Genomic DNA, 15,123 nt, shown 5'->3' with positions numbered 1-15,123 from the left:
TTATAGCAACATAGTTACGCTTATTGTGAAGTAACATGCGTATGTTAACTTGCATGTCAGTTTATTTTTTGTCTTATATTTTCTCAATTGTGTTTTTTAGACAAACTGTATGTAGTTAAAGAGGCAGTTCCACGACCTTTTTTAAACTCCCGCCATTTCTTGTACAGGGACATTCATAAAGTGAAGCGTCTTCTAATCTCTCGGGCGCCATTAAGTCGGAATGCTAATAGGGTATTATCGACGAGTCAAACTCGAGGTCCTCTCATGGGCCCTTTAGCCTAGGCACTTCATGGAGCGTCCGCCGAAACATTTGAAAAGCTTTTTGGCTTCCCAATAGCGTAAAGTGTAGATGTCCGAGCCGAAGCTCCCCAGGGTTCGATCTTCACTATCTTAAGAGTTTATAAGGCGCTCTCAGAGCCGTGACCCAACGAAATCTCTAAAATCTGCAAATTCCACTTGGGCAGCAGTGTCAGCCAGGTCAGAAAATTCCAGTTCTGAATTCAATACTATTTACTCTTCCCTGAACAACCATTCCTATTGCGTTAAAAATATTGCAGGGAACCTTACTTATTTTCGTTCATTCTTTCATGTTAGCCGATATATGTTAACTACAAAGTATAAACGTCACCAAATGATCACTTTCAGCCCCGACGACTGCCAGCCACACAGTCACTTCTGACACTTCATTTTTTAGTTCCCACGGGGCTTTTGCAGCATTAGCAAACATTAACTTTGGACTTCTTCGACATCTTTCCTTTCGTCCCTGATAAGACGCTGCGTTGACGGTTGTTTCTAACAGTACTTAGGATATTTAAAACCGTTCCTGGGGCAAAATCATATAGCTATAATAGAAGAATGTCGTTAAAGAAAGTCCAATTCGCGAAGGTATTTATTTCTTTTCCTATCGGAATTAGAGCCGGCGAAATATTATATGCAAAAAAAGAAGATTCAAACCTTTTTGATAGAAGAATAAACGTAACTTTACTCTAATTGTATATTAAATAGTCTAAGTGCATATGTATGCAAGTATAATTTTACTATATATTATATGCTCTTATTTTAGTATGTATATATTAGTAATTAAATAATATGAGATAGTATTTATCATGTGGACATAGCAATTAGAAATAAGATTTTAAAGTAGAATTCTATTGAAAAATATATGGGGCAAGTTTTTTGTCCAGCAGTAGATATTCTTTTGCGGAAATGCGGAAGATGATATAGCATATAGTATTTTATGTTCTGTATTATTTTTCTCTCGCACTTTAACAACCTACTTGTCATTTCTGCATCACTTTAGATTGAGTGATAGGAAATACCTGAGGCAATAAATCCTTTCCAACGTGTGTAAAAAAAGCAAATAAATACAACAAAAACAAAGGCTGGTAAAGCTATACCTGCTATTCGAATATATATGACATCATTAGATCTTTCCAACTGCGGATTCGAACCTGGCATATCGTTATCGGGTCGGAAACACGATCGCTCTGGTTGACTGAACACAGATGAACGAACAAATAGTATGGGGACCCCATCTGCATGCATACTATTTGTTCGCTCATGTGTGTACTGTGCTGTATTAGTGTATATACGTCAGTGTGTGTGTCTGCATCTGCCTGTGTATTCGTCTCCCTCCGCCTATGTGCCTTAATTACTATAACACATGGTTATTCACGTGTAGTTTAATCTTCTGTCCATTAAATACACACTAATGGTAGTATCCGTGAATGCCTACACCGGATCGTGCGTTTGCTTAACGATAAAGGATTTGTGAGTAATGTAAAAATTATTACAAAATAGCTTTTGAATTTCGTGCGACAGAGATAATGCTCTACGGAGCCGAAATTAGCCGATTGTCTCTTTCTAAAGGTCAATGTGGAATATTTATCGCCTGGTACTGTACACACAAACGTAGAACGCCAGCCTAATCAGTCAAAAGGACGATATTGCTAAGGTCGTCGGAAGACGCTGAATGCAGACCGCTTTCCGCCGGTCCGATTGTAAATCTTTAGAGAAGGCTTATGTCCAGCATTGAACGCACTTCGGCTGAAATTATGATGGCATTCAATTTTTGTACAGCGCAAGACTTCTGTTATAATATATACAAATAAAAATAGAATGACTATTCGTAAATTTAAAATAACCGCTTTTTACTATATGCATTTGAATAATATACGCTACATATAATTTTTTTTCGGCTAATCTCTGAAATGGCCAGGCCGATTTTGACGGGACTATATTACACTGGTATGTAGCTGATGCCATAAGGAGTAACTTTGTCCACTTTTATTTAAGAAAAATTATTATATGATAATACAATGACACCCACAAAAATCAGTGCGACCCACGCGAAGCGGGCAAGGGACAGCAAGTGGAATCATTTTAATTATAATGCCTTATGATACACGATATTTTCTTTTGTTCGATTATAAACATATTGACAAACCTTCTTGATTTTGACTCACGCTTTAATTCTTTAATAATCTAATGCTTTAATTCACTCTGTACTTATAGGAAAAGAAGAGCAATATTTTCACAATTTTCATCATAATTTTTCCATTGCCACTTTCGTTGTGCACATAATGTGGCAAATAATTTGCCGATTTGGTGAATTTATAGTATATACACAAGACTAAAACAACTTTTAACTGATATTAATAAAAAATTATCGTATAAACACCTACGTATCTCAAATAAAATGCTCCGAATAGACAAAAATAAAAAAAACACCCAAACATTGTGGACGTTTAGATATAAGAAACAAGATAAAAAATCAAAACATTTCATTGAATAACAATCTAATTACGGTTGAGACTATTTCCTCCTGCTTATCGCTGTTAGCAAAAAAAAAGTGCGTTGTAAAAACAACGAGCCATACACAGGAAACGACAGATAAAAAACACGCAATGTATTCGCAGAGTTTTTTTTCGATATCGATATCGGTGACATGCCGTTATTACGAATCATCGGTTAACTGCGTAAATAATTCGGTGATAATTTTTTCGTAAATTTTAAGAACCTACATACTTTGTAATAAAATTCAAAGATTTATACGAAAAACTCTCATTTATCATCACCATCACATCGGCCGCTAGACTTCCATAGTAAGACATAGGCCGCCGCCTAAGATAGCCACGATGATACTGTCACGGTCATTGCCCTCATCCACGTAAAATAAATGCTAAATACTCATTAAAGTGTAAGAAATCGCAATAAAATACTATTTTCTCATAATTTTATACGAAGGACGTCAACTGGACATAGGCCTCCTCCATTAACTTCCAATATGACAGATTGATTGTAAGCGGCCTGCGTCCAGACCGACGTTTAAGCATGATAGAAACGTTGCTGAAACCTTTATTCCTCCAGTAGTAATCAATCAATAGCTTTAAAAATTGTCCTTCAAATCTGATAATATTAACCGAAATAACTAATTGTTGATCCCCTCAGTCGCATTACATTCTCAGGTGCCCTTGCACTTAAATCTTGCTATCAGATAGTACCTTAGCGGCCTCTCTGAATAACGCAAAAAGCCCGTGTCATGGATTAGAGGAAGCTTTTGAGTTTAGTTATAGTGTTACCGAAACCGCTGTACCGCGCCTTATGCGTACAACAAGACGGAAGTATCGGCCGGTCCAGTTCATCATTGTGCCGTCATCGCTAGTGTTAAGAGAAACAACAGAAAAATATACATCGATATTTCGATATATCGATACTTTTACTCACAAAAGGACTCACTTAATGGATATTCGCGTTTTGATTATTAATAACATATATACTTAAATGTATAATGTATGTTAAAAAAACTAATGTTTAGGTTATAAATTTAACCAATGGTTTCTTAGTCAATCCAATATTCATTAGATGTATATATCAGACACATTCTTTTAACACTTAGCGAACGAATGCCGCTGTACTCGCGACATTCGTTTCGCTAAAGGTTTATGCACCTTTTCTCGCTCTGGAAATAAAGCACTATTTTTTTTAAATCCGTCGACCAACTGGTCATCGTTCTAGAAAATTCCGTTCGTTCGTTAAAGATTAACAAGAAGTTCTTCGAATGATACAGAGTCTTGGACGACAGCGCTTACTTTAGTTTTTCCTCGATGCGGTACAGCTGTTTCAGTAGCAATATACCGTAAATTGGTGAAGTTGTAACCTCATAAATAGCGACGTCATTGATTAAAATATCATTTCTTAATTAAACTTGAATAGCTGGAACGTAACTGTAAAGAATTAAAGCACCAAACTCGCTTATCAAGTACATTCATAATCCAATTCGTGCATTCAGAACTGTTAATCACTCCATTCACTAGAGCGCAATACTGGCGCGCTATGTTTATCTCTATATGAATGAACGCGACGAGATAACGATTTGTCCACGCAATTACCGGCCACTGATAAAGCACGTAATTCAACTGCCGGATAATCCGTTACCCCCAGCAACATTTTAGATTTAATGTAAACACTTTCTGACTGTACACATGTGAGAGCAGAGTATACGGGTTCTACCACGGAACGCCCCAAGGCGGGAGCGGATGTATACGCATAAGATTTCTGATAATATATATACAGATTTCTTTGTACTGATACATCTCTTTATATCTGTCTCCGAGTAGATATAAGCTATGAACGGATTTGACGAAATTGCAACCGCATAATAATGCATATTATTAAACTATAACTGTTAAAGTTATATATTTTTTTGCAGTTACAATTTACAATATGAAATTACACCCAAAGAAGAGATGGCTAGAATGACATAATAGAAGCAAGAAGAAAAAGTTATCACGTATATTGTGACAATAAAAATTCTATCATGTCGAACATACAGTTAAATTGCGATTTCGTTTTCTATGTGAGCTCCATGCCGATACTTGTATGGGTCATATATTGGCAACGTGACCTTTGAAACCTGAGCTAGCCATCTTCAAGACTCAACGCGATCCATTCAATAGCTAAACAAAGATATCTAATGGTCCATACATTAGCGACATGGCCGTGTCAAGTAGACTACTTCATAGAATCTTTCTCATCACTTAGGGTGGTGGCCAAACCAGTCTTCGCCATTTTTCTTCAGGCTTTTCTATTTCATGAAACTTTTAAAGAACCTTACATGATGGTGTTCTGCTGCCTCAGTCCAACGAGTATCTTTTAGCCTTCCGAAAAATAACTTCTGCCAAGTTTCCGAGCTTCTCCGCGCAACGTGGCCGAAGTAATTGAGGATTCATCGCAATCAAACTGGATAATCGAGTTCTTAATGACCTTTCAGAAGTTAGACGAATTAATACGCCGTGCTGTACACGAGATTCATAACATCCGGCGCCAATACCACATCTCAAATTCTTTTATCTTTTGACTTATGTGAGACTAAAGGTCCAGTTATCGCACGCCTATCGAAATATAGAAAAGACGAATGCATGTAGATCATCTTGTTTCTCTAAGGGTGATACAGAATAATTTTAAATTTTATTTATTCAAAAATAAGACAGGCATGTCTATGTCATTACTGATTTTTTAATTAATTTTAACATGCTGCGGTTAAATCCCTCATAGCTACATATTGAAGGATGCTATCGTAGGAGAGTACACTTTCTTCTAGTTTATATTAAATTGGTCTTATTAGGTCAGCTGGTCTTATTATATTCTTCTCAAGATGTACACTTTTGAATGCTGTAAACTATTCTAAGTGAATAATAACATGAATAAATATATGACAACTCATCTTCAGTGTTGTTAACCTTTGATCAAAGAATGAAGTCATACATGTAATACATTTTAAGTCATTTAAAATTTACAGTCCTAAACCGACTACTTCCCGGGCATTTTAAAAAAACAATATTCATGAAATTGCAGCTACCTTGAAGCCGACACATATGTGATTGTAAAGCTTGGGAATGAATTGCATTATTATTAAATAAATTACATTGAATTTGACCATAAAATAAAACTCCTTGGAGTTTGTTTTGATCTGATAAAAAAAAACATCAATGGTGGACTTGCTCACACTCTGATTGTAATTAAGTTGAAAGTTCATGCATAAATCAGTGCCAAAGAATTTACAATAACAGGATATTATGTAGTGCATTCCACTGTGTTCTTTGCTTAGGAGGATGTTTTCTTCCAATGCATTGTCATTTACAAAGCAACAACGGCAGGAAATTTACATAACCAGAAATCAAAACTAAAGTTTGTCAACATATATCGTGCAACATCCTTAAATGTGATATTTAGCTCTATCCTTAAATTAAACAACTGAATAATTTAAGTTGAAGCTATATGCTAATTAATTAAAACTTATCCTAGTCAATTAAAGATACTCAAGGAAGTTTTAAGCAAAAGAATTATCCATGCCGCTTGCCTATTGTATTATATTGTCAGGATATTATAGCATTGGAAATCTCTGGAACAGGCCTATGGCCAGCAGTGGACCCCTTTCAACTGAAATGAGGTTGATGAAACAATAGACATAACAGTTGAGATGGATTCTGTAACCTAGTTCTGCAATGAAATACAGTTAAACATATAGTTTGTTATGATTGATAATCAGTGAAAAAAAAAATGTATCAGGTATCAAAATGAAGGTCATCAAAAAGAACTATTTCAGAAGTTTCCCATCATTTTTAAAATAATATGCATCTACCTATTTGTCAATATTTAATAATTAAACTCATATCTCTACTCGATCTTCTCTGCAAGATCAAATCAGAAATGAAAAAAACTGCAAACAAAACAGAACCATCGCACATTTGTTGGATGTACGGAAAGCAAGAACAGTCATTGTGGCAATCTGCTCATGAGGCCTATACTTTCAGTGGGAGTCTAACGGCTTGCATGAATTAATAGTAAAACTAGTTAACGGGATGGAACTACCACAATACCATCCCTCATTCATATTTTACTTAAAAAGTGCAATAGTCATGGTTTTTCACATTAGCTTTTTTATGAGAATTTAATGTTCAATACATAACAAAGACATTACTAATTTTTGACATTACTTTTCTTCTTATATACAAAGATATAAATGCATACAATACTACATAATATGATATAAAGTTTTCCTATAAAGTACAGTTGTTAATTAATATGGGAAAGAAGATTTGCAGTAGCATAATCTTTCTAACCAATATTTCTTAACTGTCAGGGAAACCTCTATACAACCTGTTCAAGTTCTGTCAAGAGAAAATATCAGGTCATTTCTGACAAGGAGTTTGTAGCTGTGGTGCATGTGATCATTTGAAATTTGGTTAGGAAGAGAGAGGAGTCTGGTTGGTAAAGGTCAGTTAGATGAAAATATATGTTACATATACAATAAATTTCATAAACCTATTCATTAGATACAGTTTCTTTATTTTATAATTACTAAAACAGATTTTTACATTGAAAAAAATGTAAAGTTTATAAATAAAACATTTTATTAAGAATTTTTTTTTTTTGATTTGTTTATTGATACCTATTCAGAGATTTTATTATCTACAGTACTGGTGGAACATTGGCTTGCTTCCATCATTTCTTATACAAATAGTGATTTACTTCATTTAATAAACAATTTTATTATTGTTTCCATATTCATTAAACCTACTGTTTACAAAAATTTCTCTTACACTAAATATTTAAAATGGTGTAACATGCATCTAATACCTATGACAAAAACAATATAGAATGTTTTATACATTATTAAGTACCATTACCACATAAGAATTTATTTATAATAAAATTATAAACCAAAATTAAAGGTCAAAATAATAAACCTATTTTTGGTTGAGACTCGTTCTTTCATGTTCATAAATTATGTTAATTCTTTTTGCAAAAAAATACATAGGAACCTGATTACTAATTGATTATAATGTAAGGAATAACTTTACATATTTTGGAACCATAATACATGAAATTTAAGTATCATTGGAAATTATTACAAGCTTAGTTATAAATGACATTAAAAAATCTTAAGGTAATTTCTCAAGAAAATGTTTAAAACTCATTAAAAATCATAAATTTGAATAATATGTAGAATAAAATAATATAACATAAAAAGAAAAAGTAGACATTTCAGTTAAAAGCTTCATGTTAACAGTAGTATAAAGCATTATTAGCATCCAAAGCTAGAAGTGATCACTTACTCTTCATGTTAACAGCAGCAAAAAGCGTTATTAGCACCTAAAGGTTACCAAATCACTTATTCTTAGTGGGGCACCAGTGATTTGCTGATTTTATTTACAATTTAAATATTTGTGACAACTCAAAACTAAAGTTGAAAGGATAAATTTTAACTATCTTACCTGTTACCGAAATTAGTTCGCCAAAACTCCGCTGCATCACTTTTGGTTATACGGAACTGGTCGCCCGCGAAAGTGCCATTCGGAAACATCGCCTTCAGTTCACTCAGCATATGACTAAACACAAGACTTAGCTTCGTCAAGTTACGTCTGTAATGCGAGTTCTCGTCAAACATTTTCTCCTTTCCTTCTTTGAACAACTTGATAGCCTGCTTACACTTCCGTATTAAGTTTATAATAAACATATTAAAATGTTCGTTATTGTTCAACTCCTGCATATTATCCTCATATTTCGAGTAAATTATGCGCAACCGCTGATATGTATCCGGTAAAATATCAAGTATAAACGGCGGGCTGTTTTTCAAGTTCATTTTGTGATGTTGACATAGTTTAACAACTTTGTCCATTAATTTCCAAGTCTTGTCCAGGGTTCTCTTGTCGGTCGCAAGCTTCGTCGGGCATACTGCATCCGAAAAAGCACCGTGCAGCTTTGAGAATATTGAGGATATATTTTTCTGTTGTGATTTGTGACGGGGGGCCGCCATATTGAAGAGTCCGATGACATACAAGTGAAAATAACTATTTTTAACAAGACACTGAACTTAAAACACTTTCATCACTTTATAATTAGATAGTCCAATATGTGTTTTCTCATTATCACGCTAGCGCACCACATTTACGACACAAATATATAACGCTAAGCGACGAACGGTCGCGCACTGACACATCTCTGTCGCGAATGACAATAATGTTTGACAAATGACAGCACCGTGCTCGGCAGTTTTGAGGTTGTTTCGGTGCTGATGTTGCCACTATTATATTTCAATGCATACTGTCATAATAAGAAAGATGTAAATTTGTTTATATTGTCTCCAATACTTCAATATGACTCTACGACTGTTATGAATTCATAAAGGCAACTGCGTATATTGTTCTTATATTTCAGTACATGTTGTCATCCAGATTTGTTTTTATTGAATAACAATTGCAAGGGAAAGACCAGCAACAAAGAGATAGAACAAATAACTTTTGATTCCTAGGTTATTAATGATAGTTGAAAGCGTATAGTATATATATTGTGTATAAATACCCTTGGAATATTTCTTGACCTGATCATTTTCAAAAACGTTTATTTAGAAGAAAGAGGCTAAAAAATATTGTAAAATTTTAAATTTTCAACAATTTTTCAATTTTTTGTAATTTTTATTCAGGTGCTACATGCATATGTTTGCCTAAAACACGATAAATAATTAAAATATTTATTTATTTTCTTCATATAATTTTTACAACTTGTTGTTTCTTTATTTATGTTAGAGACAGAAAAATTAATTTAATAGCAATCTGTTGGATATCCAATACAAGAATTTTTTATGGTGTAAAGTAAAATTAGTTTATAAATATGTTCATAGATGGCGCATAAATTAAAAACGTTTTACTATGTTCCTGTTTATTCATTTAATTTAAAATGACAAAATTAACAATAAATATACAGTTCAGTTAAAATATTGATAAAGTTGGTTTTAATTTAATAATAGAACAATGATATAAACAATTAACAATTTAATGTATAAATTATTCTTTTGTACAAATGTTATTCTTCTTCATCATCTGCAGCCTCGGTTGTTGTCGTAGTTCGTCTTTTATGCTTACGTCTTCTGCTGTGCCGCTTTCCTTTTTGATTCTTTCTAAATCAGGAGTATTATCAACTATCATTTATTGTAAAAAGCATGAGTACATATTTTTTAATTTTTTATACTCTATAACATAGTCAAAAACAACCACTTTAAATATTAAGGATAAAACACTTATTACTGTCACATACGAAATCGGCGTTAATTGAAGATGTATCAGATATTGCAATTTACCAACATCGGTTAAAACTACGAGCGCGCGTTGGTACGAAAAATAGTACAAGTCAGAAGTTTACCAAAATATTATTGCACTGAATTTTATGTTCGTAAATCCAAATATGATGAAATCGGATACATCAATAATTAACGTCGTCATAATATGCAGCAGCAATATGTGCTTTGAATTGGATGTTGTGTCTGTTTTAGTTTACTATTAAGCCATCAGAAATTGAAATCAAGTTGTTTTTTATTTAACCTTACTATCTTTGGTTTGAAAAAAATATCTTGCCTACAGGCTAATTTTGTTTAATATATTTGAATAAAATGTTCTTTTAGAAGTTTCGTAGATCATACATATTCTTTTTAAGATATTTTTCATATTTAATTAGACTTACCCTTGTTAAACGTTTTGTTTAGACAACTCTTAATACACTTTTTTCCGAAATCATAAATACATGGTGATGTCACATTATTAAAAATAAATTGTGTCTTTCACCATAGTTTAGTAGTTAATAAAATTAATTAAAAGTTAATCTTATGAATACTATGAGTTAAAATTAATGATTAATTACATAATAAACATTAATAATTAAGAAGTAACATCTTTTATTTAACGATGTTATGCAACAACTACTACATGATATTTAAAAAAAATTATAGAAGACACATTCGGACAGTGTAAAGCACTAAATGTCTTACGTTATCACAAATTATTATTTTAGTTAAATGAACACACAATTTATTAGGTAGAATTATTAATATACAGTGTTTAATAATATTTGACGTAATAAATATAACGAAAGATTAATAATTAATAGAGATTAGGCCAATGGATACACAAACCACTAACATTTATTTTAACAGTATTTACTTTTCCTCAGGTGAACAAGGATTCTTCTCGAAGGCGTTAAATTTCAATAAAGCCCCTTTCACACCGATCAGCACATTATCAGCTGCATCCATCGCGAATGAGTTTACACCGCTTACGCTGAACGAACCTAGATGTCTGGCACTGGCATTATCTGAATCAATCACGTATAAATTACTGTTTTCATCCATAGCGTAAACTTCATCAGACCGACTTATGAAAATACCGGTCATTTTGTCGCTTGGCAACCCTTTTATCTTAATAGGTATGTTATATCCGTTCTTTAAGATGTACGATGTTTTAGTGGCAACGAAATAAATATTGTTTCTTGTGTCTATAGTTAGACCATGGCCGTTTGGAATGGCAGGGAACGTTTCTTGTTTTTGACCGTCGCTAGAAATTTTATGAACGCGGTTTTGCGGCCATGTTGCTACGTACATGGTGCTGCCGTCGCTCGTTACAGCTACGTACATAACGTCTTCTCCTAAAGCGGTGTACAATTCTATAGAGCCGTCATCTTTATATTTGTAAACACCGTTGTCAGTTGCTAAATAAACAATATCGTTTAAATTGTCAATGCAAGTCGATTGGCCCAGTCCGGCAACTTTGATTAAGTCTATCTCTCCGCTTGGATGTAATACTTGTAAACTCATTTTCATTTCGTCGCTTATAAGCGTAAAGTATACTTTTCCGGTTTTCCAATGAACGCTCATGTCTGCTGGTACGCCGCTTACGTTCTTTTGTCCATCGAGAGCGTAAAATAGTTTATTGAAATTAAGAAGGTTTGCGCAAATATGCTCTCTATCCGCTTTACGCATCAGACTCTGTCGTGTCATCACCGGATTACCTTCTATTATTAGTACCATCGATAAAAGAAGGAAAGTTGCAAATCGTGCCATCTGAAAGGATAATCATTATTAGATTTTGGAACTTCTAAACTGTATTCACCAAAGACTCTTTCGAGAAACTACGAAATGTCTTCTCAATATCCCTCAGTGCCTAAAAACGAAGGTCTACAACCAATGTGTGTTATTAGTGATGACTTAAGGTACAGAAACGTTATCACTTCTGACCTCATTGGCAAACTCTCGGTTACTAGAGGAGCCATGGAGAGAACTATGGGATTTAATTGTCGGGATTTCTCCACCATATAAACCAGAAATTAAGAGATCCATAGACGAACGACAGTAACTGACAGTGAGCAGGGCACATAGTCCTCAGAATAGAATAGAGATCACGGATCAGCCAGCACAGCATAGGATGCCCACCTACACGGTAGAAAGTCGTCTTTATTTAGGTCATTAGAAAACGCTGGTAGAAAAGTTGATGGATGCAGGCCGTTCCCAACTGGAAGAAGACTCACGGCTTAAATTATAATTCATTTAAAAGTTGATCCATTAAAATGCATAACTATTCTCATTGGTAACGAGGTAAGGATGCGTTTACATGGGATTGAAAGTTAGTCTAGAAATGTAATTTGTATGTAGACTTGATGTCTTGATTTTGACTGTTTTTGTTTATCCTATGTTTCAAAGCATTTATGTGCTTATTTTCAACCTGATATTGGACATGCCCAAAAAAAGTTAATAAAACTAATGTTTTAGTGACCATTAAGAATTAAATTTTGACTTATTAAATTAACTATATATCTTTTATTAATATATTATATGTACTTTATTTATAATGATAAATAAAGTACACATAATATATTAACTGATAAAATGAGAAAGAAAATAGTAAAAATATTTCCAAGGATTTTCGGTTTAACCGGTATATTTTTGTGGTATTGCCGGCATTATTGTTACATTGTGTCAACCGATAAAACCAAGACTAAACAAAAAAAAAGCCACATGTTAATGCGTCTTTACCTTTCTTTACAATGTGACTACTAATTTTACGTTTATATTTTACTGGTAAACATATTGAATCTGTCCAGAAAATAAGGCGTAGGATTGTTACTACAGCAATGAATTTTTTCGTGATAATAAACAATGGTACCAATAGATGGCGCTTAAACCAATTTACAAACTTGATGTATCATAAAATTGCATATAATCGAAAATGCTATAAAAGTGATTATAAAATGGTACTAATAATTAGGACACATTTATAATTAACAAAGTTTTTTTTAACATTATTTTAAATACAGATTTTTATTTTTTACAAAAATTTAACCTATTAAATTTTAATAATTAATATAAACGCTACCATACTTATTATTAATTAATATAGTAACATGTTTACTTACGTAAAAGTCCAATTATTGTTTTAAACAAAAGAAAGAAACCAATACCGCACAAACAGTCGTTAATAAACAAACTACACTGCGGTGAAATCAATGTCTAAACATGAAATGTGTCTATTTGTTCGCAAAGGTAAATAATGTGATTAAAGAACCATGACTGTGTCCGAATTTGTACGATTTAACAATTTCAATGATACGTGCGTATTGTTTACTAATGATTTTGGAATGTTTTATTAATCATTGACGTTATTAAAACGAAAACACATGATAAATATTAGTTATCGGAGAATAGTGGCTCATTGCACTTATACGAAGCAACAGAAAGAACTAAGATCAAGATGAAGTCTGGAAATGTAGTTTTGTTCGTTTTACAGTAAATAAAATCGATTGCTTCGCCGAAAGGATTTTTAATATAAATCCGACACGCTTATATGAACACTGTCCTATATCCATTACAAATGATTTAAATGCTTGAATTATGCACTGTTTCTAACATATGATATGTCTTATACGTATTTTAATTGAAAAATTAATATGATTTCCAAAGTCAGATATAGTTTAAGCTAGTAATCCAAAGTATATAAATTATGGCTTCATAGATAATTAACTCTTTTATGGGCAACTATGTATTATATGTTATTACAATATACTCTTTTTGTATTATCTTGTAATTAATTTAAGTCATTGAACAAAAACTTGGAAAATAATCATATAACAGTGTGAAGGATTTTTAAGTTATAATTAAATGTAGGATTCTATAAAACAGTGTTTCAAGCCTCTACATTATCTATTTCACTCGATTGTAAGGTCCCCAAATTCTTAGGTCTCTCAGACGGATTGATATATTCTTTTTTAACAATATAGCTATGAAACAAAATACAGTCAGTTTTACGGCTTGCTTTATGGTATTTAATAATTAATGATCGGCCATGAACTATATGTTTTTTAAATACGCTTTCCTCCATCTCATTTTCGGGAAAGGGATATATACCCTCCTTTTACCTTCCCTCTCTCATCCTTCACAATTTCTATCATTTAGAATACATTCAACATACAGCATTCACCCACATTACATCCACGCATCGCCTTCCATCCCTCGCCACGTTTCTCGTTACACAGTTTTGTTTTGTCCAGCGGATTGGAATGATAAAATAGCATTGGAAAGAGCCTTAAGGTTCTGGAGTAAAGACTACGGACATGTTTGGACATGACAGATGACCTTGTTAAGGTCGTTGGAAGACACTAAGTACAACCTAACCTGTAGCGATCTTATTGGAAGTCTATGTGGTAGGTTTATGCCCAACAGCGTACGTCTTACGACTAAAATAATAATAAATCATGAATATACTTAGTGTAGTATAACAAGAATTTGATAAAAGTTTGTATAGATCAAATTTACTCTTGCACACTTGTACACGCTTCATTATCTCCGTGTTGTACATTTATTTATTTATATAGAAAGTAAATTAAAAACTGTCACGACGATTAAAAAATATGAATAGTTTTGTACAAAATTAATGTGTACTGTTTTTAACTATTATAAAAAAAATGTAATGAGCATAGATAAAGATAATGTAACAGTTATACATACCATAATTTATACACTAAATATTATTATTGAATATTATTCAAACTTGTTTCTAATCGAACACAGCACCCGTCCGTCTCGATGGAGCGACTATCTGTCGTATTATCACAGCGTCCCATATATATCGCGAATGTTTATTGTAAACATTTCATTTGTTTGTTTACGGTACATCCCGATCTGGTGACTAGATGCGGCCAAACAATCATTGTTTATATTTATATGATATTAATTAAAATACGAATTACTTTGAATTGAGTTATGTACACTGATTGATTTTGAATTCAATAAAACAAATC

The 15,123-nt window shown here is 32.9% G+C and overlaps 2 protein-coding genes across 3 annotated transcripts in view; both read right to left on the bottom strand.

Annotated features, from left to right (window-relative positions):
• The window catches only part of Cbl (E3 ubiquitin-protein ligase CBL), a 120,842-nt gene extending 111,827 nt beyond the window's left edge, over positions 1-9,015 (bottom strand). For both annotated transcript variants that reach the window (XM_068768323.1, XM_068768325.1), the window contains exon 1: positions 8,280-9,015. In XM_068768323.1, the coding sequence (XP_068624424.1) occupies positions 8,280-8,821 (542 nt within the window). In that variant the 5' untranslated portion in view covers positions 8,822-9,015. The remainder of the gene's footprint in view (positions 1-8,279) is intronic.
• Positions 9,016-9,719: 704 nt separating this feature from the next.
• On the bottom strand, positions 9,720-14,919 carry LOC137924941 (uncharacterized). The gene is made up of 3 exons (XM_068768358.1): positions 14,831-14,919; positions 10,998-11,893; positions 9,720-9,961 (listed from the first exon to the last, which is right to left on the bottom strand). The coding sequence occupies exons 1-3, from the start codon at positions 14,831-14,833 to the stop codon at positions 9,868-9,870; spliced, it is 993 nt and encodes a 330-aa protein (XP_068624459.1). The 5' UTR covers positions 14,834-14,919; the 3' UTR covers positions 9,720-9,867.
• Positions 14,920-15,123: the final 204 nt, after the last annotated feature.

The sequence above is a fragment of the Battus philenor genome, unplaced genomic scaffold (assembly GCF_028537555.1).
Source record: "Battus philenor isolate CCGP_79_NKW_IND1 unplaced genomic scaffold, ilBatPhil1.0.hap1 SCAF_25, whole genome shotgun sequence".
Lineage (NCBI taxonomy): Eukaryota > Metazoa > Arthropoda > Insecta > Lepidoptera > Papilionidae > Battus > Battus philenor.
This window is presented reverse-complemented; position numbering and strand designations above follow the sequence as displayed.